The sequence below is a fragment of the Anguilla rostrata genome, chromosome 3 (genome assembly GCF_018555375.3).
Source record: "Anguilla rostrata isolate EN2019 chromosome 3, ASM1855537v3, whole genome shotgun sequence".
NCBI lineage: Eukaryota > Metazoa > Chordata > Actinopteri > Anguilliformes > Anguillidae > Anguilla > Anguilla rostrata.
In genome coordinates, this window is record NC_057935.1 from 17,417,226 (window position 1) to 17,444,000 (window position 26,775).

At 47.8% G+C, this 26,775-nt stretch overlaps 1 protein-coding gene across 1 annotated transcript in view; it reads left to right on the forward strand.

Moving 5' to 3' along the window:
- Positions 1-26,775, forward strand: part of LOC135250346 (unconventional myosin-XVI-like) — a 123,978-nt gene that overhangs the window by 51,418 nt on the left and 45,785 nt on the right. Inside the window, 13 exon segments of the mRNA XM_064326547.1 lie at positions 821-931; positions 2,165-2,230; positions 5,574-5,701; positions 7,623-7,728; positions 8,477-8,594; positions 9,035-9,182; positions 11,293-11,410; positions 14,374-14,491; positions 15,289-15,360; positions 16,046-16,187; positions 18,759-18,831; positions 24,162-24,314; positions 25,351-25,563. Coding sequence (XP_064182617.1) covers positions 821-931; positions 2,165-2,230; positions 5,574-5,701; positions 7,623-7,728; positions 8,477-8,594; positions 9,035-9,182; positions 11,293-11,410; positions 14,374-14,491; positions 15,289-15,360; positions 16,046-16,187; positions 18,759-18,831; positions 24,162-24,314; positions 25,351-25,563 — 1,566 coding nt within the window.

The following is a 26,775-nucleotide window of genomic DNA, read 5'->3' on the forward strand; positions in this document are numbered from 1 at the left end:
TGGACCCCTCATATGAATGATCCGTCTGCGCTATCTCCCACTGCATGTGCAAAATCCCTGCCGACCAGCATAAATCTCACTGAGGGCCTGGCCCCATCACTTAGCCTGCAGAGACGCTCACCTCATACCCTGCGATACTTAGAACTGATAAGGGAGATTGAAGGGAAGGCAAAATAGACTCTCTGCCCCAGATATTTTATCTCCAGAGGGAAAGCGGCTCGAAAGACTTCGTCTCCAGGAAGCAGTGTAGACCTCCGGATGTTGCTGTGGAAAAATAACTCAAGCAACAACTTTTACCATGATCTTTGAGTGGAAATAAATCCAAGCTGACACTTACAGTAACTGCTGTTCTTCCACATTTCTTCTGGAGTAACTGTGAATTTCCTTTTATTGAATCATGTGATACACAACTCAGAGAGTGGATAATATGTATGAGTTTAAATCTGTCAACATGTAGATTAGTTGACTGGCTGAAGCTTGAGAACTCCAACAAGTTGTGAAACAGGACATTTCATTTCTGCATTTGGTAAACTTAAATTGCCTTCGTGGACAAGTCAGACCAGTTTGATTTACTTCCAGAATGCCGCTGGGATCAGTGGTTTTGAAGATGTTGGTTTACCTGGAAAATCAAATATTTGCCTTTCCTGGAGTTTCCTCAGAGGAGCCAGAAAAGGAAACGTTACAGAGGTGTGGCCTGTTGAAGTGGCTGAGCTCACAGATCCACCTGGCTCTGTGATTTCCCTGCGGGGAAGAGTTCTCTGGGTTGATTACCTGTCCCTTGCTCTGGAGACGTGCTGACCTCAGCGCCTCTGCGTTTCAGGTGAAGCTCATGCCTCCGGCGCCGAACGATGACCTGGCCTCTCTCAGCGAGCTGACAGACAGCAGCCTGCTCTACGAGATGCAGAAACGGTTCGGAAATGATCAGATCTACGTAAGTCTCAGTATTAAAGGAAGCGTTTTTGGGAAGGGTTATCGATGACCAGATCTTGCAGGTGCATATAGTTACATTACATTAAATTACTGCCATTTTTACACAGTATACAGTTATATAAGTGGGCATATATGAAGGCAATTCAGGTTAAGTACCTTGCTCAATAGCACAACGGCAGTGTCCTACCTGAGAATAGACTCTGCAACCTTTTGATTACAAGAACGGTTCCTTACCCATTGTATAACACTTGACATGTATCATGATTATTATTTAGCTTGAATGCAAAGGTCAGAACGAGCCCAAAGCTTTCTCGTGGAGTGATGTATTGACTCTGACTGCTGTCCCCTATGAGAACGGAAGCACATGGACACTTCCTTGTCTGTGTTGTCCTGTCCTGCCACAAGACTGCGGGCACAAACAGCTGTCTCTGGCTGTGTGTGTGTGTGTGTGTGCACGTGTGTGTGTGTGTGTGTGTATGTGTGTGCCTTTCTCCTCCAGGACTTTCTCTGCCACTGGTCTGTGTGTTTCAGCGGCACATTGTAAATAAGAAAGCAGTCCCATCACAGCAGAATCAATCCTTGCCTGCAGAAAGGAATAAATCCATGACCACCATTGTGTACCCTCTCCTCCCCAACTTCAATTATTTTTTTCCTCCGTGGCCCTCTGCTAAACTCTGATTTAACAGCTCCACTTGCAGCCTACTTTGTGCTTTTTGGACCATAATCAATGTGTAATGACCGTTCTCTGCGTGATTGCCCAGAATAAAGCGGATCCATTTACTTAGGCCAGTGAGCGTCTAATCCTTGCATCTCTGTGGTACTGTGTTGCAGTGTTACAGTAGTCATTCTAGGCCAGGGCAGCTTGCCCTCCTCACAGTGTGCAGCTTTCTGTAGCAGAGATCTGGACGCCACATATGATGTACATAGTACAGAACACAGGACACAGGACATGATGCACTGAACACAGCACAAGCCATACTGAGCACAGCACACAATAGAGCCAATGCTGTCCTCTCTAACTGCAGAATGGATACTAGCACAGCTATTTCAGCTCAGCGTGATCATACAGCACACGCACTCTTACCTTTTTAAACTCTCTCCAAAAAGTGTGTAAATTATGGCTGGTTTGCATGATGTACATGCTAGCACTTTTAGTGCTTTTAACGCTCCATGGATCTGAGTTATTTTAAACCTAGGCCCTTCCTGTATTTGTAACCGGCCATTTCTCTTACAGACTTACATTGGGCACATTCTTCTTCTTGTCAACCCCAACAAAGAACTACCCATCTACTCAGCACTGGTGAGCTCCGTCTCTATATTTAAAGCAGAAAATACGGCTGGAGTTATAAGTTTGCTTGTGTAAGTAGGTTTGGCAGTTTGTCGGCATTTGTTGTTCATGTGTACTTTTAAAATATACTCTACTTTTAATGTATTTTATTCAGAGCAATGTACAAATCTGACATTCAGGTGAAGAACCTTGATCGAGGGTACAACAGAGATGTCTTACCTTTATCAAACCTACAACCTTTGAGATACAGACCAGTTCCCTCACCCTTATGCACTGCCACCCAGGCTACGTGTGTGTGTGCGTGTGTGTGTGTGTGTTCAGTCAGGCATCATAAAAATATGCAGATTGGTACGCAGGAATGGATGTACTGTTCTATGGTTGTTTAGCATTGGGCTTCATTTGCTCGTTAATAATTCAGGCTTTTCCCGTCAGTGATATAGAATAGTCTGTAAAATGTTTAGCAAAGCATCTTTCTCAGCAGGGCAGAAACTGGATAACTTTCATTCCTAAATGACCCATATTTCCTAATATACTGGGCGCAACGTTTCCACTGCAACGGAAATGCAGGAAATGGGGGGACAGGCTCATTACACTGACGAACGCTCCAGCACTCGCTGCTGTTGAAATAGTAGAGGGGGGGAGAGCAGGGCTACACGCAGGCCGGTGTATAAAGGAGATCCTCCCTGAATCCCTCTGTGTGTGGGGGATTAATTTTAGGCACCATTTCACCTGGCTGACACCTGACTGAGCCTGTGAGGAGAAGGGAGGGCAATCAGCAGGGGGGGGGGAGCGCAATATGTCCCATCATCTGTGACTCTCCAGCCTTCGGTCACCTCCCCTGCATGTATGCACACACACACACACACACGCACACACTCATACACATGTGCAAACACACACGCACACGCACGCCCCTCTCACGTGCAACACGCACGCACGATTGCACACCACACACATGCACACAGCAACACACACGCACACACTCATACACATGTGCAAACACACACGCGCGCACACGCACGTGCACGCACACACACGCACACATGCACACGCACACACGCACGTACAAATGCTCATACGCATGCACACACACTTCACTTGCACACACATATTCTGTGCGCACATGTATGTATACACACATGCTCACCCAATAATAGTAATTGTAACATTATTTGTAGAGAATGGGTGATCCTTATTTAATCTGATGCTTTTTTTAAATCGTGCAAAATAATGAAAGGCCGGTTAATGATAATTATGAAATAAGTGACATTCGCTGCCTCCACCTATTTTTAGCTTCAAGAGCACCTCCTGATTGTACCTTTGTTGTCCCCTTCCTGCTGGGGTTAGAAGTGAGTCAGGCTGCACTGTGCTTGGCATCTTGCCTGCACTAGGGATACCCGTCGTTAGGCGGGTCCCACCGATGAGGACGGGCGGCCAGGACCGCTTTCGTGCGCCAAACCCCGCGTTCCCTCTCTGCCTTTCTCATCTGGTCCCTGTCGTCCCCGCTTCCTCCACCTGCGTCTCCATGGCGACCGTAAATTACACATACATTCCACGGAACGATGCGCAGGGGTGGGATGGGGGGGGGGGGGGGGTGCTGTTTTCTCAAAGATGCTGCACACTCTTCATGTCTGCTTGCATCCAGCAGCATTTTGTTCAAAAACAAAATCCCGGTTTATTTTTTTCCATTTATGGAGTATGTACTTTTATGCATGTCCTTGATATATTATTGAAGGTTTCCATGGCCCTCGCTGTCTAGACATGAGTAATGTTGAATATGCTATGTTTGTAGCTACCGCTTTATCTTTGGTACATCAGTTTGCACAACACCATATTGGGTTAATCTCCCTTTACTCACTTCCTCTTTTTACTACTTTATCTTCCCACTCTCGCTCACTCTCTCTCTCACTCCCCCTCTCTCTGTCTCTCTCTCTCTCTCTCTCTCTGTCACTCTCTCTTTCTACCTCTCTCTCTCTCTCTCTCTCTCTCTCTCTCTCTCCCATCCTGACTGTGCTGCTCAGGTCCTGATTGAAGTCTCAGTGCACATGTGGCAGTTGGGTGGATTACATTGTGTCTGTTTTAAACAACAGGCGAATCAGTCTGTTCCCATTAACTCTACCTACAGTAGAGCGAGTCTGTCACAGCCTGGATCACAGCTCTCGCGTCTTGCCTGTGGCTATGGTGCAGCCGGGGGAAGCCAGCGAAGCATCTGTGTGTAGGCAAACATTTATGCTGTTATGCCTTTCATGCTCTGGCAGATGCTCCTGGTTAGAGTGATGCAAAACAGGACATTTTCAAAAGCTGCTTTTTAATTTCCTATATATAAATATATATATATATATATGATAGATATATGATAGTGCAGACAAATACATGCTCTCCTCCCTCCTCACCTTCATTCTTTCTCTTTCATCTCTCCCTCCCAGTTTCTTTTTTCATACTTTTTCTTGGTTTTCTCTCTCCCTGTCCTCCCTTTCTGCTCCTCCTTTCCCCAAAAGTGCACTGATAGAGAGAGCAAGCAGCGTTGCAGTAGATGCTAAATGAGATCCCGTGGAAACAGTGTCAGAGCAAACCATCACCCACTATACATCAACTCCCCCAATCCCTCCCTCTCTCCCTCTCTCCCTCCCTCCTCGCCGTTTGTCCTTCCTCCGTCCTCTGGCGTTTGTCCTCCGCACGGCAGCACCGTGCTGTAGCCCTTCAGGCCAGTAATGAGGTCCCAGCAGCAGACAGGACTCCTTCTGCGTTCCTGTAATGTCACCCAGCGCTCCCCTACAGAAGAGCCTAATTTTATACTGCTTAGTGTCCTCTGTTTACGGGGGCAGCTTGGCTCAGGCCCTCTCTTTTAGCCAAAGCCTCTGTTTCTATGACACCATCCCCTCTAACTTTTTCACCTTTGACCCCGTCACCTCCCCTGTTTTTTTTTTTTTTTCAAAACCTGCATGACTTGCTATAGCAGGTGTGTGATATTCCCAATCAGCTGATTTTATGCTGTGAAAACTAGACTTGTTCCACACTGCAGGCCCCCCTGTCTCACTCATAAAATACTGTACACTGACAATGTGTGCTGGCTCTCATTGTTACGCTGCAAGAAGCCTTCTGCTCTAGTACCACATGAAGTTGGTACTAGAGCATGACATCAGCGTTTACTCATGTGCGTCCGTATATTGTGGGAGAATGTGTGTGTGTGAGAGAGAGATATAGAGCTTTCAGCCTGAAAATAAGGTGTGTATTATGTAAATATCTAGGCTAACACTGGGAAACACTGGGGATGTCTTTGTCAATATCTCCTCTCTCTCTCTCTCTCTCTCTCTCTCTCTCTCTCTCTCTCTCTCTCTCTCTCTCTCTGTTTCAGGTGAGTCAGCTGTACCTGAGCTCCAGTGGCCGGCTATGCTCCTCCCTGCCCCCCCACATCTTCTCGTCCGCGGAGAGGGCCTATCACATGATGCTACAGGAGCACCGGCCGCAGTGCTTCATCCTCAGGTCCCGCCCACTGTCACGCCCCTTTTTATTGCCCCGCCCACCATAGACTCCCCCCTCTTTATGAAGTTCTCCCACCTCAAAGCTTCTGTTATTTCACAACCTCCTAAATTTCAAGTCATAATAAGGGGTTTCATGAGAAGGACAGATGGTGAAAACATCGTAAAAAAGCTCCCAGGTGCCGGCCAAGGTCCTACCACCTACATAAATAACTGTTTTTTTTTGTAAGATCATTGAATGTTTTCCTGTTTCAGCATGACATTGCCCCCAGGCACACTGCAAGGTCCATATAGAAATGGTTTTGTCGAGAACAAAATGGAAGAACTTGACTGGCCTGCACAGAACCCTGATCTCAACCCCATCCAACACCTTCGGGATCAATTGGAAAGCCAATTGTGAACCAGGCCTAATCGCCCAATCAGTGCCCGACCTCACTAATGCACTTCTGGTTGAGTGGAAGCAAATCCCTGCAGCAACGCAACATCTAGTATAAAGCCTTCCCAGAAGAGTGCAGGTTATAATAGCAGCAAAGGGTGAATTAACTCCATATTAATGCCATTTTTTCGGATGAGACATTGGATGTCAGGTGTCCACATACTTTCGGCCCTGCAGTGTATATTGAGATCGCCGCATGATTTTCACACCGTAAGCTTTTGGACTGAAGAAAGATGAAGAAACGCAGAGCTGCTTCCGTTCCTCCCGCCCCATCGCGGCTAAGCGAGGTCACATTATACACCGCTGCCTGCCCCGCGCCTCCGTCTCTCCGCTCCGCCGAGCTCGTTCCACCATCATCACGGGGCTCGACCTTGAGGGAAGTTCATTTGCCGCGTACTCTCCCCCCACCACTGTTTGTGTTTGGCCCATTAATCACGCGGAGTCCCGCGCACGGTGGAGCTCGCTCTGCTGGCCCGTGCGCTTTCTCCGTCGGCGCGGACGCGCCCTTGAAATCAGAAGCGTTTTGGACAAGCGCGGCGCCTCGCGCCGCCATGGCGGTTCTGGCAGAGGACGTGATTGACCTTTAAAGGCCAGGCCACTCTTTGTTAGCTTCCTGGGTAACAAGATCCTTTCGGCATTAGCGGAACCCGCTGCGGATACCCTGGGAAGCGATAAGCCTCCCGGAGAGAGATACATTTACATTTCATTAGCTGGTGGTAATGTGCTGTCCCCTTTCTTCGTCGTCTGATCAGATGTTTGGGCCAAGTGGCCAGAAATGGGCTTCTCTTTTGAAGCTCACTTCCTGGTCTTGTTGAGAGACATGTCTCACTTGTGTTATTTTTATTGTGTAAGTTACTGTGTCATTTGGACAATATTTTAATAACCTGTGGACTAATCAGCGACACACAGATACTTAGTATCTCACACACTAAGTGGACGATACAGACCCTGCCCAGACTTCATGACCATATAAGGGTCCCCCTTTTCATTGCTGCCCAATCTTTGGCTCCAGTTTGTACAACATGGCAGGACTACCACGGTTTTAAAACACTTTTTTTTACAAGCCCATGGAAAGTCAATCGGTGACATCACAGTCACTTTGTCCATACTTTTTTCTACAGTCTGTGGTTTTGGCCCCACTGTGAAGTAGCGATTTGCATTAAAAACCAGTAACCAGAGCTTGACAGGACTGAATCCTAGCTAAGACAGTTGACGCATTCAGCCCCTGGGATACTCAGTTCCATTTAATTCAATATGAATTTTATAACACCTTTTCAACACTCTTTCAGAGCCCTGCTCTTAAAGTTGTGTAGTAATGCCCTCTGGTGGAGCATGTATGATACTGCAGTATTTGTCAAGCTGACTGTTTCTTAAACACATAATTTCTCTCTCTCTCTCTCTCTCTCTCTCTCTCTCTCTCTCTCTCTCTCTCTTTCTCTCTCTCTCTCCCTCTCTCTCTCTCTCTCTCTCTCTCTCTCTCTGTCTGTAGTGGGGAGAGTGGCTCAGGGAAGACTGAGGCCTCCAAGCACATAGTGAAGCACTTGGCCGCTCGGTCCTGTACCAAGAGCTTTGCTCTGGACTCCAGAATGAAGCACGTGAGTTAATTTGCCATAGTGCCTACGGTCAAGCGATAAGTGAACCTGCTCCTAATTGTTATTATGAATGTGTGCACTTAAGGAAAGTATGCCCATAACAGGAGTGAGTCAAGTTAGTGGGATTAGAACAGAACTGGCTGCATGATGTGTAATTAAACAGAGTATGCAATTATCTAGTATAAAATTAAAGAGAGTGCTAGTGTGATAGAGTTACTTGCAGAGCATTGAGGTAGCGTTTACATTACCAGGTAGGGTCAGTTTACAATAAGTGCGTTTTCCTCATCAAACTTTATTTCACATCCACGCACGCACTTGCACACGCACGCACACACACACACACGCACACACACACACACACAAACACACACATGCCCACATACACATACAAATACAAACCCGCTCATTCCAATGCAGCCACAAATGCATGTACACACACACACATTCACACACACACACAAGCACACATGTATTAATTCACTTACTCATAGGTACATGCATGCTTCGAGCACTGTCTTTTTTTTTCATTTTCAGTGTGGTAATGCCCTCTAGTGGAGATTCTATGTTGTTGCCATTTTTACCAAGCTGCCTGTTTCTTACAGTGATTGATTTAACACAGATTTAGCCTCCATCCTAATTCTGTCTGTCTAATCTCAAACACCATATGAATGGGCATTTTACATTTTGCAGTTACACAGGACATATAAATGCATAAAAGACTGTTTTGGCTATTTGTGATTTTCACATCTAGGTCAGCTGCATCCTGGAGGCATTTGGTCACGCAAAGACAGAAATGAACAACAGCTCCAGTCGATTCATTAAACTGCTGTCGCTGCAGTTCTGTGAGAAAAAGAAGAAAATAATTAGAGGTAGATATTCATTACTCTCCATGGTGTTTATCGTTGGATTGCCCACACCAAGTGGAACATTTTTTCAAAAATCATAAATAAGAGTATTGAAGACTTGTCTACACACCATTCTAATTTAAATTAATAAATTAAATCTATGTTATTCTAAAATGATAGACAATGTTTCAATCTCAAATCTCTCATAATTGTCACTACCATGATTTAACAAGAGAGGGAGCCAGAGAGGAACTCTTTGCCCTCAGACTTACTCATGCGTATCCTATTAAATTTTACGACTGAACTGAAACGTAGGGAAATGTAATATTTTTTCAATAAAGGGGGTTATTTATGTATTTGACATCGGTTGATTTTACTAAATGCTAAACAGCCCCATGCTGTTCTTTTCAGGAAGTGAATAATGGCATCGCTCACTGTAATTGTCACGCGTGTGTGTCCTTCAGCTCGGGTATACACGTATGTGCTGGAGAAGTCACGGCTCACCTCCGCCCCGCATCATCAGCACAACTTCAACGTCTTCTACCTGATGGCAGAAGGCCTCTCTGCGGAGGAGAAGAGTAACATGTACCTCAACAATGTCCTGGCTCACAGGTAAAGAGCTTATACCCGTGAACTATGTTAATGCTCATTCTCAATTAGCACCCCTATATCTGTAAGTTCTGTGGTAAATATGAATTATTCATGAACCCAGGTGTGGCCTTAGAAACACATTCTCTTTCACACCCACACACATGCACGCACACCTCCACACACACGTGTGCACACTCACACACACACACACACAGACACACACACTCTCACATGTGCGCATGCGCACACACACACACACACACACACACACGTGCACACACTCACACACACACACGCACACACACACACAGACACACCTACTCTCACATGTGCGCATGCACACACGCACACACAGACGTGCGCGCGTGCGCACACTCACACACACACACACACACACACAGACACACCTACTCTCACACGTGCGCCTGCGCACACACACACACACACAGACACACCTAGTCTCACACATGCGCCTGCGCACACACACACACAGACGTGCGCGTGTGCGCACACTCACACACACACACACACACACACACAGACACACCTACTCTCACACGTGCGCGTGCGCACACACATACACAGAGCGGCAGCCTCTCTCTCCTCAGGCCCCTGGCTGTCAGGGGCACGTGTGTCAGCAGTCCCAGCTGCCTCAGCCAGGGACGCGCATACCTCCGCAGTACGACTGGCGGGCGACACGCAATCTGAGCTGCCATCTCTGTGATGTCCTGGGACATACTGTACGCTTTGTTCTCTGCGTGTTCTCATAGCATCTCCCCAGCAGGCAGCCGGAGCAGGTGCTCTGCCCTGCCGCTCCTGTTTGCTGGACCCCCAAACTCCTGTGCCAAAATCTTCCTGAAATTAGTCCCTGGGGGAGGGAAGAGGCATCAAAGAGAGAGAGAGAGAGAGAGAGAGAGAGACCGTGTCTGAATCAGCACACTTGCCTACTATTGAGTTGTATGCAACTTGTATACTCAATAGTAGGCAAGTGCATTGATTCACATCACCAAAGTGAGAGAGTGAAAACGTGTGTGTGTGCGTGTGTGTGTGCGTGTGTGTGTGTGTGAGATATCAGCATTCCTGGGGTAGTTACTTAGAGACCCAGGCTGGAGTTGCAGTGTGCAGTTTTTACTCATACCTGCCCCCCTCCCAACACACACCCACTTCAACGCCAATTTTTCCCCCTTGAAGGAACAGAGGGGACTCTGTGTCCCTGTTGCTGGTGTTACTGAATCATAGTGAAAACACCTTCTGTGGTCTGTGTGGGGAGAGAGAGAGAGAGAGAGAGAGAGAGAGAGAGAGAGAGAGAGAGAGAGAGAGAGAGAGAGAGAGAGATAAATTGAGAGAAGAGGATAACACTTTGTTAAAATGAAGATCTAAATGTCTGTTCAGTGTTGATATACCAAACACTTGGTATTAACATCTGTGGCCATATTAATGCCCAGAATCTCAAACAGTATTCATGTTCTACAAATGCCCTGTACTGACTTTCACTCCTACCTGTACACAGTCTTCTAGAACCCTGCCATACACCCCAGACCCTAAAGTGTGCTGTTGGCAGTACAGCTAGTCATTAGCATTACTTGGGCCAAAATGTTTTATTTATTAATTATTTATTTATTTTATTTACGAGGAGGCAATGAATACTCTTTTGGAACATCATCGGAACATTGGAAGGCAAGAACAGGTCAATACAGTGACTTCACTGACTGCATGTGTCCTTAAGATATCTATGGTTGCAAGGTAATATACCGCGGTCTTGTTGTGACATCATCATGGGGCTGCCGCTGTCACAATGGCCACTCATGCTTATGAGATCATCTCAAATGAAAATGCTTTATTGGAATTCATCATTTGGTTCTTGTTGAAAATATAAATGACAGCTTAGCTCTTGTTAACCAGAACTCTCCTGCTCCTGACTCTACTGTGATTTGTGAAGGCTGGACCATTTGCAGTGAAACCACAGGGCCTGAAAGCTTCAGCTGTAATTCCCCCAAACTGAATCGGACACCTTTATTTATGACTGCTACACATTCACTGTCTACAGTGTGTAGTGGTGATTTTCTTACTGTGGGGCTCCAGCTGTATGTCCAGTACCCTGTGCATCATCCCTCTCTGTGTCCTGCTGCAGGTACCTGTGTGGGGGCACGGCGGGGGAGCCGGCTGCCGTGGCAACAGCTAGCACGCGGAGCAGGGAGAAGCTGACTGCACTGAAGCAGGCTCTCAGAGCCTTGGGCTTCAACAACCTGGTCAGCCCCGCCGACAAGCACACTTCTGTACCTTCATATGCACTCTCTCTCTCTCTCTCTCTCTCACACACACACACATACACACACACATATGCACTTTTTCACATGTACACACACACACACAGACAGGCACACACAATATATGTGCGACCCATGTTTATACAGCCCTCACACAACCACGCACGCATGCTGTGCACAGACAGACAGTATCTGTTCAGGTGTTACAGTGATGCACTCCCACTTACATAGTCGCTTGGGTGTAATTGTTATACACTTTCCCTGGTATAACTGTTGCGTATCCAGTCCTATATCTAGCATATAAATCCCCCTCTGACCACACCATGAACCAGCCCCTGGGTAGCCTCTGCAGGCTGGCTCAAAGGGAAAGATATGGGGCTGCTTCCAGTGCGCTAATCTGAGTAGTATTTACCCATAATCCTCTCTACATCTCACTGCCACCACAGGGCCCGCGTTCGCCATCTGTATCAGTACTCAGTGTGACCCCCTTATCTGATTACCTTTAATGGCATTTTCCTTTATCGTTGGGTGGGGGCCCAAAGTCACTGACAGCATAGATTACCATCCGGATCAATACTTCCTGTTTTTGAGCCAACTTGTTTTTACCAAGCTACTGTAACTTTCATTTTCACATACAGCACCGATCCATACTAAATTGCACAGACACACAAATGCAAACACACACACACACACACACACACTAACACATGTGCAAGCACATATACCTGTGTGCAAACACCCACACACTCATAAACACATTCATACACACACATAAGCTATGCACATGCACACATGCTAACACTTTTGCACAAGCGTGCACATACCCACCACCCTTTTTCACAAATCGTCTCAATGTACTCTCAGACCATTTTAACAATGGATGCATTAGATTACATTACATTTGCAAGATGTTTTTACCCAGAGTGACTTGAATGTAACTGAGACTGTAACTGCATTACACTGATTTATACTGTATGACAAATATTGCCATAGCTAGCTGACGACAGTCCCATTCCAGAGAGTATAGAAACAACATCACTAAAGCACTAGTGCGAGTAAACTATTCTATTCATGAACCAAGATACAAATGCTGACTACAGACAGACTATAACAATATATAACAAGCGCTAAAATGAGAAACATAATATTATAAAAATATCACTTAAAATAATAAAATTACCACAGCCTGAATTAGTACAAAAGCCGTCATCATTTATTGTGATGTCCTGAGTTTGTATGTTACGGTACATCTATGTAAAGATTGGTTGTATGTCTCGTGTTATATTATTTTGTTACAGCCCAAACTGTTGTGTTCGATTAACATTAGACTTATTGATTATAAATCGGCCTTCCGCACCTTTTTGGTGATGTCATGGTTTTGTATTCCTGAGACTAACACAGATATTCTGCGCTTTTCTAAGTCACTCCAGGTAAAAAGTGCTTACTAAGTGATTGTAGTGTAATGTATGTATGTATGTACTGCATGCACGTCTAGAAACCACTTTTGGACATCTGTCACTACTGACCACCGCCTCACCCTTTAATCCACCCTGCAATGCTGAGAAATGGACTGCGTGCACACACCAACACACACACACACACACACACACACATAAACATACTCACACACACACGCACACGTGCACACATGCATGCACATATACACACAAGCACACACACATGCTGTATAGCCCCTTCCAGATTGGCAGATTTCATTGGATGCCCAGAGTCAATGGGGGTGGTCTTCTTTTCCCAAGGAAAAGGGTTTTGTTTCTGTGTTCATTCTTTTGAATGTCAGACATGGATAAATGTCTTTCCTTATCTTAGTTGGATCGCTTGAAATTCCACAATGAGTCAGGCTGGATTGTGGGACAGCGGAATCCGCCCAGCGCATTCCGCCCTGTCCAAGGACACCGGTGGGGGAGGGGCGGGGGATGGGTTGGTGCTTCTCTCTGTCCTCCAGAAGGAATCTTTTGCCTGTTAGGTGTTATGATGGAGGATAAACTGCAAGTGTTGACTCAAAGGATAGTCATTAGTTCTGCATTGGAGTAGTAGAGGAAATGAACCACCCATGCAGATAGCCTCCCTCTATCCATACAGTGCACATACTGACACACCTACACATACAGTGCACACACAATCAAATACCTACACATACAGTCTACACACTCACACACATACACATACAGTACACATACAGCAGACACACACACACATACACACACACACACACACACGCAGACACACACAGACACACACACACACACACACTAATTGGTATTTTAATATTCAGACCTCACAGGGCAGATGAGTCTGCATCACATGCTCCGTAATGTTGTTAGGTACAGTGTATGCTTATATGCCCGGAATGTCGTTTATACTTACATCCTGTGATATGAAGAGTGTGTGGGGACAAGAGGCACCACAAAAGGCCAGCGACCTTCATTCAGTCACAATGTGCTAATCCTGCCAGGAACTGGCTGTCCTCCATCATTAAAGAGGGATTTCTGTCATCGGCCCGTCGTCAAAAACACTGCCCCCGAATTACATCATCAAATCACCTGCCAGGGCTTTAAATCACGCAGCCCCGCCCACTCTGACACGTCACCCTCTGAGGGGAGGGGGGGGACCTTTACTTCACATTACCTCTTTACTGAACACACGCCTCTAGTCCAGTGAATTTTCATACATAGTATATATCATATCATCATACGCTATGATGATTCATACATTTTTTTACATTTTAGACACATTGCTCATGTAGCAGTACCCCCACCTGGGATCTGAAACTGCTACCAGCCCCCATTTTGTGTCCCACACTTCTGTCTGTTTAGTCTCTTCTGGATTCACCAGATCCTGTGTCTCACTGAATTCTGTGATTCCTTCAACTCAATTCCAGCATTCAATGGCTGTTTATTTCATACATATTTTTTTTTTACATCCAGGAAGTAGAGAACCTGTTTGTGATCCTGTCTGCCATCCTGCACCTGGGAGATCTGCGCTTCACCTCCTTGACCGAAGCGGAGACAGCGCTGGTGTCAGACCTTCAGCTCCTGGATCAAGGTCAGTCACGTGAGGGGGGGGTTGGGTGCAGCCCTGCGGGCCGGCCACCAGGGGGAGCGGCGTCCCACCGAGCCGCAGCGCAGCGTGGAGCTGGAGCGAGGGCTGCTGCGCTCTGACCCTGCTTGTTTACCTCGTCCCCGCGGCAGAGCGCGCTCTGCGGCAGGCCGGGCCTCCGTCGCACCGAAGCGCTAACGCGGGGCTACGTCAGCCCCCATCGATTTAGCCGCGGCGTGGCCGGCGGGGCTCTGCCCGCTGCGTCAGCGCCGCTCGTTACCGAGCGCGTGCGGTACTGCGCGCTGTGACCTGGAAGACGGTAAACAACGGACGTCACGGCAGCCGCGGCCGCTCGCCCGGCCCCTGCTCCGGAGCTCGGAAACTGGGCTGTTGTCAGGGATACGTGAGATCATCGGCGCTGATGTCAGCGACGGCTCCCCCCGCGCTTTATTGAAATGACTTTCCTCTGAGGCTCTTTCGGTGAGCCGAAATGAATCGGGGATCGCGCCCGATTGTGAAACTCGAACTGGGTTTCGAGCTCGGATTTACTGGCGTTGTGTAATCCCCCCCCCCCCCCACCCCACCTGAAATCACATGATTCGAAAGTTGTGGAAGTGAGCGTGATGTGCATTTCAACCTGTAGTATGTGAGCAACCAGAATCCGCTTTATCTGTGTATGTTTTTTTGCTGGTGAGTACAGACTTGTTTCACGCTGACATGAATGCTGCTTGTCAGCATTGGGGCTATGGGAATGTGAATTAGGGGTGAGAGCAATGCAATTAAAAGTTCCTTCTTGTCCCCAGTGTCAGGGATGTTGCAGGTGTCTTCTGAAGACCTGGGAGCGGCCTTGACGTCCGATGTCCAGTACTTCAAAGGTAACCCCAATCCCCAGCCCCGTTACCCCTTTGCCTGGCTTCAGCTCTCAAAACAAACCAATATAGTCAGCAGCCAGACATCCCCTGTTACACGCTAGATGACATCGAGTGCATATGCCTCTCCAAAATAGCCCACTCCCCATTCAGAAAACTGAATATAGAGTGTGGACAATGTCAATAAATTCCCCCATTCAGAAGCTCGGTCACAAAGCAGCCCAGTGCGCACATGGGATGCATTGGCCCGGAAAATTCCTACAAGCGTCCCACTCTCGTGACATCCAGCCCGAGCTGCGGGTGGCTCCACACTAAATGGGGGGTCATTTACTACTGTACAACACCGTCACAGCGTACAGCGGCGTACATAGGAGCGCTAACCGGTCACCGCCTGCGTAAGGTTCTGAGGAAGTGCGTAGCTCTTAACCTTATTCAGCAGCCGGTCGATAGCGGGAAAAAAAAACGATGTCAATTTTCCAACTTAAATCAGGGTCATCCCAACCCTACCCTGCCCTGCGGTCTTCTGTACTGTTTCTGGTAAACAAGCGAGCCCCGTGTCATTAGGGTCTATACCTGTGAGGCCTCTGTCTGCTGCTTATGAGAAAAAAAGTTTCCCTGAGTTATCTCAGCTGGCGCTATATGAATGGCTCCTTAAACTGTTCTTATTATTTTCCCTTTGAATTACCCCCAGGTGATGTGCTCACAAGACAACACACAGTAGAGATGTCCAATCACTACAGAGACCTCCTGGCCAAGTCCCTCTACAGTCGCCTTTTTAGTTTCCTGGTGAACAACATCAACTACTATTTGCAAGGCCTGGAGGATGGCACTGGGTAAGGGGTTGGGTGTGTGTGTGTGTGTGTGTGCGGGGGGGGGGGATGATGAAAGTTAAGATTGCAGATCGAAGCACTAGATGTTCTGATTTTTCATCTTAGCTGAAATGAGATTTAGTCGCTGGCTCCCCAGGTCCACTCCAAAAGGTAAAGTTCAGACGTTTTGTGTGCGAGAGGATAAAACTGAAGAATTGCCAATCAAAATACCTTCATAAATACACACCTAACCATCTCATTTTCTTTTAGCCTTCTCAAAGTCCACCTTCTGAGAAGCGAGTTTTCAAATGAAATGCTTTTCCAAGAACAGAAAAGAACTGAACAAACAAAAATGCTAAGCCTGGCAGAAACACACCTCATAAGAGCCTCACCACGTTGTTTGTAATGGGGTTTGTGAACAGTATTACTTCCCCTCACTGTAGCCGATCTCTGGGGGGGCTGGGAGCTTCAGCGTGAGGCAGCATAGCCTTAACCCCATCAAAACTCTCCGTGTCAGGGTCCCGGGTGCAGAAAACACGCTTCTTAGATCGTGTCTCGCGTTTGAAACCCGAGGCTTTCATCACTTCCTGTCCTCCGTTCACGCCGTTTTTTCTTTTATCGGACCGCGACCGTGACCGCGGGATCATTAAACGGTTCCCGTTCCTCAGCCGGCTCAGCGCCACGGGCTGCAGACTACAGAAAAGCCATTTCACATGAAAGGCAGGACGGATAATCCCTCTCCACAGAGCGAAAGAGGGGAGGCCAGAGAGGAAGGCCGCGGCGTTCGGCTTCCCTCTCGCCATTCGCTCCGCCGTTTTCCGAGGACCCGCGAGCCGGCGCTGACGTCGAGGTGCGGGCTCTCGGCGACGACGCCGTCTGACGGCGAGCGCCGACCCGGAAGAGAGAGGAAGACGGGGACGAATACCCTCGGAGCGCGGGCTGCTCGGCCGGCCCTCCTCTGGCTTTCCCTCCGCACAGCCAGTGAATATTAACACTGAGCACGGCTGTGATTAAATCCAGATACCCCCCCCCCCCCCCCCCGCCCTCCAACCCCTCAGCCCATCCCCCCTGCGGGGAATTCATAAACGCAGCGACCCCGTTTGGTTATTTAGTCATATTTAATTCAGGTTGTGTAAGTGGATCACTGGCAGAATTGCGCCCATTCATCCCAGGGCCTTTGTAATCTTTTAAATCTGCGGCCGCTGCCTGATATATTGACTGGGTTAAAAAGCGGCGGTTCCCGGCGATACCGCGTCACCGCGGACGGGCGCTTAATATTCTGCCGGATTATCCGGGGTGCGGGGAGGGATCGCTCAGGCCGGGGCCCGGGAGCCGACGGAGGCGCTATGAATATTGCATCGCGGCTCTCGCCCTTCTTGCTTTCTGCTCGCGGTTTTCTCTGTGGGCGCTACGCGAAGTGAGCAATATGATTTTCGTTAAAGGCTAAATTATTAAACATTCATTTGGCTTTTTTATTTATTTATTTGTTTATTTATTTACTTATTTTGTGCGCAAATAAAGAAACGCGAGCGCCCAGCATGCAGTTCTCTGTATGAAGTTCATGTTATATTAATGCGTAATGCGCACGGCGAAGTGAAGATTATTAATGTGAGTTATTAGTTACTGCTGCCTCCGTGCCCGCGTCCTGCGTCTCGCATCTTGCCACTTTGGGAACGGCATTAGACATCCAACGTGAATAATGCGCTAGTGTGTCAAACGCATGGAGGGAAAAAAAAAAACAAAAACAATTTAAGACATTTTTTCTCGTTTTCTTTTGTTTCGTTTTGTTTTCGAAGCCTGACACGTGAAGCCATTTTTCAGCGGGCCGCTTAAGGCCAGATTTGAGTCATAGCGAAGCGAAGCCGTCAAAACCCTCGGCAGCGGCTCCCCTCATCAAATTCAGGTGTGGGAGTCCGTGAGTCAGGTCACTTACGCCAAAGGGGCGCCAACTGCTGTGAACATGCCCACATTTTTGCCTGATCAATATATCGTAAACAAAACAAGGCTGTTTTGCTGAACAGTCGTGGGTTTGGTTGTTTTTGTCATTTTTATTTTATTGTTGTTGTTGTTTTTTTTGCTGTTGTGTTTTTTGTTGTCTTTTAAAAGAGGGTCAGGGAAATTGACATTGATTACCAGGAGCGGGCTCCTTGCTGATCGATGGCTGTTGGCATTTGCTATGAAGTCAGACCATCTGCTCGGGCTGGGGATGAGAGGGGGGGGTGGATTGGGAGGAGGTGCTGTTGCACCTCAGGCACGATGTCTATAAGCTTGCTGCGGTGTGCAAATGATCCATTTTTTGGGCCCACATCCCCCCCACCCCCACCTTCCCTGGGGTCCACATCATATTATTAATTCCACACAGATCATCTCTCCATTTCCTGCTTGATTCCCCACAGACCCCCCCAGACCCACATCCCTTGACTACCAAACCCCCAGCCCTCATAGGCATCTACGTCACCCGAAAACCAACCTCGCCCACTCCCACGTTTAATCCACCCATACCACCTGCAAACAACCAAAACACTCCCCCTGCTGGCTGTTTCTTCCATTCCCGTTGGAATAGCTCTCCGATCCTCCTCCTTGTCTCTTTTACAGGGATCCTGCGCTTGAAATTGGGATTCTGGACATATTCGGCTTTGAGGACCTCCAAAAGAATGGGTTTGAGCAGGTACGGTCACATTTACACACAAATAATAAATAATGATGCGTTTGTTTCTATAAGATAGACCTAGGTGCGGCACATTGACCATTTTCATTTGTATCACATTTTGTTCAGTTGCTCTCCCCAGCAAAGTGTAAGTTTCTCTCCCAGATCACAACTATATTTGATACTATGCCACCCCTCTTTCCGGATATTTCCGGAAATGTCAGAACCAACGCTCGGGCGCTAGCTCGATACCAGCAGCAACGAGCACTCGACCCACAGCAGAACCAGCTTCGGTGATGTCACTGGACCGCAGAGCTGAAGAACCCCCTGCTAATAGCTCTCTGACAGGGTTCATGTCCGCGATACAGTAGGTCGCAGTGTGTGCTGGCAGCCAGCGGACCTCTGCTGTTTCTGAGCCTGAAGTCCTGATGTGACCTGCTGCCAGGCCATGTTCATACAGCGGTGTTTATCTGAATCTCCTAAATGATGATTTCACAGATGTAGTCATTTCCGTCACAAAATAGCATAACCAGATTTGCCGCTAAGGCCCCATTATTTCACAGAGATCTGAGAGCGCCCGTTGACAAAAAGGGTTTTTTTTTTCCCTTTCTTTCTTCCTTTCTTGCTTTCTTTCTTTCTTTCATTCTTTTTATTCCGAAACGTCCACTTTAATTTGACGTTGGGATGGCCGCAGTGTTAGCAGTCCCGGCACCGCATAAACACATGTCCCGGAGGCGTGTAATTGAGCTCGAGGCGCGCTCTGAGACGGTTAACCATAGCTCTCCGCGGCAGAGCCTGCAATTGTGTTTTTTACGGCGACGTCTGCCCGTAAGCCCTCGCAACAAAGCGTGTAATTGTGTTTTTAAGGAGTCACTTGAGCAGAGCTCCGTCGGAGCGAGGGCTTGATGTGGTTCTGGCAGAGAGGGAATGGAGACATTATCCCCGCGGTCAGCCGCTTCCAGCCGGAGAGAGAGCCGGGGCTGCGATCCGTTCCGCAGCCGGGCTCGGTAATCCCGCGGAATTCTTCACGGAGGATCCCGGAAACTCCAGGGATTCCGGCGTCGTTCTACATTCTTACGTTTCCAGAGGAGACGGGCGGCGTGGGGGGGGCGGGATCGCTCAGATTTTCGGGTTTCTTTGCTGTGAGTCGTTTCATGCAGGGGGAGGGGGTGCCACGCCGTTCTCCCCACCTCAAAATATGTCTGGCGTTGGGGGGGGGGGTATTCCAATAATGTTTGCCAAAATGGCTGCCATGCCTCACTCATAATCAATAATAATAATAATAATAATAATAATAACAATAATACAGTAGTTACTTCTGGCGACGCTGTGCGCATTTCACGCTGTGTCTATGGAAGTTAGATCTCCGCCTGCTCTGTGACTTGGCGGTCTCTGCGCCAAACTTCAGACGAGACTCCGCCGAAGCCCACGTGCCAAGCCGAGCCCGCCCGTCGCCGGCGGCGGCGTTGGAACGGCGCGTTAAGCGAGAGCGGGGGGACGATAACGCGGGATCGCGCGGCCCGCCCGCCGTAATGCCTTTTTAATGTGGCGAGAGTCGGAGCGCTCCCGGTTTCATCACCACATAAATCCGCCTCAACGAGTCCTGATCCCCTCCCACCGGGGCTGGAAAGGCCCCCTCCGCTGTAGCGGGGATACGCACCCTCTTTAATGCACCTCCCTTTTACTGTCTCTCCGTGTCGCTGGCTCTCACTGTACGGGGAGGTCTGTCTGTCTGTCTGAACTCTCATTGCAGCCTAACAGAATCTTTACTGTCATGGTGTCCCTGCTGCATCTATTTGCCCGACTGTAACTGCAGTGCACAATGATCTTCACTGCATCGCTATCCCTGTGGCTTACAGTGTAATATTAGTTACCGTCTGACTGTATTACGGACTGACTCTCACTGCGCTGTACAAGAATCTTTCACTATGTGAAACTGTCTCTCTCAAACTGTCTATCAGGTACCCAGGCATGCAACCGTCTATCTCGCTCTCTCAAATTCAAATTCAAAATGCTTTATTGGCATGAAATACATTTGTAATTCTCTCTCTTTCTCTTACTCTCTGTCCAAGGCTGTGTGGTCACCTAGGATGCCATACATCTGGAGTAGGCACCAAACGAAGCGAAAAAAAAAGTGATGGTCAATCTCTGGTACACAGTCACTCCAACTGCCCCGGTCCAGAATTTCAGCAGCAGGAAGGCTTGAGCTGTAGCTGTCTTTGCCTGTCTGTCTGTCTGTCGTTCCCTCTCTGTCTGTCTCTCTTTAGCTCTTGTGCATGGGATGTTTTCATCTTGTCCGTCCTCTCTCTTTAATTCTGCCACAGTGTTCAGATGTCCGTGGCAGTCGCTCTGTCATTAGTTCTGGAGCGGAGGATGTTCATCCGTCCGCGTTTCCGTGTCCGTCGCGTGTCCCCGTGCCAAAACGCGCCGCGGCCGCCGGCGCCTGGCGTGAGCTCCCCGCCCACCACACCGATAAAGCGGCGTAAATCACGTCAGCCCCGCGGACATAAACGCTTACCCAAACTCCCCCGGGCTCGCCCCTCCTCGAGCAGGAAGCCTCAAGTTGTCAATCGCCGCTTTCCTCCCACTCCCTCCCTCTAATCTGCGCACCTCGGAAGGCTCGGGGAGGGGGATTTACCGCGACCTTCCAAGGACGCCAGTGATGCGCGCGATAAGGCCGCCGCGGCGAAAACCGACGCTTTCGTCAGCTTACCCTGCGATCGCCAGCACTTACGAGGTCTCTCCGTGGGAGAAGGAACACATGGGGGTGGATTATCTCCTTAATGTAGGTCAGGGAGCGTCTTCTCTTGTCGGGGTGCTGTACCTCAGATCACACTGTATAGTGGGAGGGGGGGTCACCTCAAGGGGGTCAGCGGACCCCTCAATGGAAATAACCCTCAGGTCTTACAAAGCTGAAACAAGGTTTTGTGGGCTTTGAGTGTTAATCACAATTATTATTCATATTTAATATACATGAATATTAGCATACTCTTCTTTCTTCTTGGACTGTTTACTTTTACTAGCTTGTCTAATGCCATTATGATTATTTTCTCTGATAAATTACTTCAATTTGCAATTTATATTTAACTATTCACACTGAGCTTTGTTCACAACTGAGATTTTCCGGAGATTTCGTCCACTTTCATTTTTCTCGGCACTGTTTGAGAGTTTTTTCTTCCCTCTTGTGAGTTTTATTTATTTTTATTTCACTTGTTGTTTTGGGGGGTTTTGGCCTGGTCTGTCCCAGATTTCTGTTTCCCTGTAAAGTGCCTTTGTGACGGTGTCTCTGTAAAAAAACCGCTATACAAACAGAATTGAATGGAATTGAATAGCTTTAACACTGAAAATCATGCAGACCTTTTCTTACTCCCACTCTCAGTGGTTGGACTGACTCTGCAAACATAGCGGGGATAACCCCTCCACCAACCCCCTCATCTTCACCGGTGATTGAGCTCCCCGCGGCTAAAAAAAAACGTTTCCCTCTGCTTCCTTTTTTTTTTTAATCAACATAGGATTTTTTTTTTTCTTCAGATAAACTGCTCTCTAATTAGGGCCAACCCTAATTGCTGCATTATACTCATTAAAATGTGCAAAGGGATGGTGTAAGGGTGTTAGGCAAACAAATATCATCCCTGGAAATAGCTGGAGGTGACTGTCGGGACATGCGTGTGTACCGTAATAAGTGGCGGCAATTGAGACCTGGCTGATTAATTGTGGCCGGGGAGTATGGATTTTTATTTGTGATTGCGCGGTGTCCTTCAACGTGTCTTAATGAACATATCCTACGGCGTGACCTTGCTCGGCAGCTGAGAGAGCCTTCCGGACATTTCCGTAAGGCTGAGATACTATAAGATAAATCTAAAAGTCACAAAAGTGCAATTGCAGTTTGTAATGCGGTACATGTTTTACATATGTTGTGTCATGTTTATATATTGTAGTTTTTTTTGTTCCCACTTGATAAGGGATTTTTTTTGTAGGTCTGAATGCAAATATGTGAATACCGGTAATTCAGCTACGTTTTATTTATTTAGTGGACTTATTTTATTTTTTGAAATGTTATGAAAATGGCAGGGCTATGGTGTTTGTGTGTACGTACATGTAGTGTGTTCTGAGTGTGTGCTTGTGTAGCGTAGTATCAGCAGATCGTCTCTCCAGGGAAGATGGAGAAATCCTCAGGCGCCGCTTGTTTTCACAAACATTTAAATATAGGGGAGGGAAATGAGGACAGGCAGTTCTCTATCTCTCTCTCTCGCTCTCTCTCCCTCCCCCTCTCTATCAGAGAGGGACCTGCATGTCCCTAATTAAAGGTCTATTGTATTCTCCTCCTTGCTGAGCTCCATCTCCTGCCACACTAAGCCCTGGCACCCCCCCCCCCCCCCCCCCAGCACATACACAAACACACATATGCATACATAAACGCACGTGCACACACGCGCACACGCACACGCACGTTTTGTTCTCCACCGGCGGCCTGTAAACAGGGCTTCACCTGACAGCGGGTGAAATAAGGTCAGGCTCAGTCGACTAGCACGCCGGTTGACTTCACGCAGCCCAGCACGCGCTGTGACCGCCATAAAGATCGGCCATTAGAAGCGTCTGCAGTTACAAATTAAAAGAAATCACGCGCGTAAAAAAAAAAAAAAGATGAATAAATCAAATATGCCTACATCTTGATCAGAACATTCCCCCTCCCCCCCCACCGCCGCTGCAGAACACTGTCTGCTCGAGGGCTGTTGTGGTCACGAGGTGGTCTGGATTTGGCAAGGTTTCAAGGTCCTGTTCTGGCACACGGACAGAGAGCTTTGGCATTAAGCTCAAGTTACGCCATAGCGGACAGGTTCAGTGCAGGTGAGGGACCGTGGCAGGGAGGCGCAGAGAGGCTCTTCCTGTTCCTGTTTCTACTCTCGGCGTATTGGCCGCTGTCAGGTTTAACCTTTTTCAGACTTCCTGCTGACGTTAAGCGACCATCCCACCGCTCTGTGAATAATACCGTGTTCTTTCTTTGGATGTGGATGCTCTCTGATTTATATGTGGGTGGCTGAGTGGAATAGTGTTTTTGTCAGTGTGGGTGTTCACCTAAATGGCTTTACACAGAAAAGGCCTGGAGATTATACTGAATGCATAACTATGTGATTCATGTGTACAGTAAATTGGTGTTATAAATGGCTTAGCTTACAGCTAAGGATATGGACCATGTATGGTAGCACAGATTTGTAATGTGCCATATTTATCTCTGTGTGTGCCGGTGTGTTTTGTGTGTTTGTGTGTTTTGTGTGTATGTATGTGTTTTTATGATTATGTATGTGTTTGTGTGCGTGTGTGTGTGTGTGTCTGTCTGTCTGTATGCACAGCTTTGCATCAACATGACCAGCGAGAGGATCCACCAGTACACCATGGAGGTTCTCTTCCAGCAGGAACAGGAGGAATGTCTGCATGAGGGAGTCGCTATGGAAACAATACACTCCCCAGGCAACCAGTCTGCCGTGTTGGATTTCTTCTTCCAGGTACTGGTGCCTACAGAGGTGGTGGGAGGGGTGGCGCCTCGTTACTGTTTATCCCAACATCCAACTTACCCCATCTTCATGTCCTTGGATGCCAGAGCATCCCATGTAATCTAAGAAAAGCCATGGTAGGGATGTGTTGTTCGTGTTTACCCATCTCTGTAAAAGTCATCGTTCGAGGGCGCACACGGGTCACCCTTGTGGGCTCCCCCAGACGGTTCCGTCTGCAGATGAAACCCCCTTTTGTCTGCTGAGGGCTCAGGAGCACATGGCATGCGTCGCCGGCCCCCGTCAGACGTCTGAAGTGTTTACCGCGGCTCGCGTTTCCTCGTCTCCTGGGGCCGATCGCTTAAGAGCCTGTCTTTTTTTTTCGGCGATGAATTAAATAGTTCCGTAAGTCTCGCTTCATGATGACACACCGATCCCTCTCTGGAATTTCCCCGTGCAAGCGGGAGAATTGTGCTTCAGTAAGACGATATGGTTTAGATACGTTTGGGTTATTAGTCATATCGTGTTTTGTTTCTTATACTTTTAAAATGTAAATGGAATTCACAACGTCTGAAAAGGGACTGTGTCTCATTCTGGACATCCATTGTTGTTTGCACAGTCAACAATTCAGCCTGGAACAACCTCCTAAAACCCGCAATTCATTTTCGTCCCCTGTAGGGAATATGAGTCTCTGGTCTTAATCTCAAGGACCATATATTCCACAATGCCGAAACCTACACTACAAGGGATGTTCAATAAAAATAAAATAAATAGTATTTTAAAAAATATTTTTACATATATTTTACAGTTTCTTTCATTGGAGACACTTGTATTATGTTGAAAAATAAAAAAGTCTGCCGGGTCTAAAACTTTATTTAAAATGTCCATAATCAAAATGGCCTTCACTGGCACTACGTCCTGTATGTCTATAATATTGTTTTTGTCATGCCTATAGCACTACTTCCTCTAAAAGGCTTTTTCTTCAGTTGTTCCATAGGACCTCCCTCTATATCCACAGGGCTCTGAGTGACTCTGCTTCCTCCTTTTACAGAAGCCGCAGGGCCTGCTCTCGGTTCTGGACGAGGAGAGCCAAGCCTTGCGCCCGGCCGAGCAGAACTTCTACAGGAAGCTGCAGGGTCAGCTGGAAACAGCCGGCACCAACGGCAGCACCGGCGGCATCTTCCTGTCCACCAAGGATGGAAATGGCAACCCGCCCCCCAAAGACCAGGGCCCCTCATTCACCGTCACCCACTTCGCCGGCAAGGTGAGCCCCGAGAACAAACCACAGCCGACTGTAAGCAAGGTGTCTTACAACTGAATAGCTGATTGCGAACTGTACATGTGGAAGTGAGTCCAAACACAGTGGTAACCAACCCTGTACCTGGAGATCTACCGTCCTGTAGGTTTTCACCCCAACCCTAACAAAGCGCACCTCATTCATCAGCTAGAGATCTTGTTAAGCTGCTATTTACAGCAGCAGAGTCAGGTGTGCCAAATTAGGGTTGAAATGAAAACCTACAGGATGGTAGATCTCCAGGAACAGGGTTGATTTCCACTGACATAGATAAACTGACTGTGAACTGCACAGGACTGTACCCTAGAATAGAATAGACTAGAATAGAATAAAATAGATGAACTGCTGAAATCAGCCACAGTTCATTCATAATAGCACTTTCTCTTACTTTCACTTGAAAGTTTTGCTTGCTTTTGATTTTAAATTTTTGATAACAATCATTCTTTTGTGATTGGGAGAGGGGGGCACCATATTCCCTTGGGGGGTGTGCCAAACCCAGTGCGTAAATTCAGTGATTCATATTGCATCGTGTAGAAGTGCTTTGCATTGTGTGTTTCCAGTGCTAAATAAACATCCACAAGCTCTGCATGAAACCGGGCACTCCCCCCCACCCGCCCACACCCCCTCCAGGTGTGTTGCCCTTTCCAGTGTCTCCTCAGCTGGCCCCAGGCTTCCCTGGCCTTTCTGCACCCCGAGGCCCTGGGGGGGGGGGGGGGGGGGCAGCGCTTAGTGTGGCCCACCCCCCAGACAACCCCCCCCCCACCAACCTAACCTTTTCACAGCACGGCCCCTCGACACAGCGGTTCGACCATACGCCCCTGCTAATGCTAAAGATAGCTCCACTGTCCAACAATAGGGCACAGCGCTACTGCGCTTCAACGGCCCAACATACTTTTCTTAATGTTTTTTTTATCCTGAAATCGGAAGCAAAAATGTTTTTCACGCCGTTGATTCAGAGGGGGGACGCAGACAGTACAGTCTGTACATAAAAGCACTTTGGCGATTTCATTCATAACAAAAGGCGCAACATAATTCCTGTGATATAATTGTCTGTGCTTCTTGGAAAATAAGCAATGTTTGTAGCTTCAGAAGGGAAAAAAACATTCTTTGTGTACTAATTCCATTGGGGGAGGCAGCAGGGAGGGAGTGCTTGAATGTTCTGGAGCGTTCCATCTCTGTTGT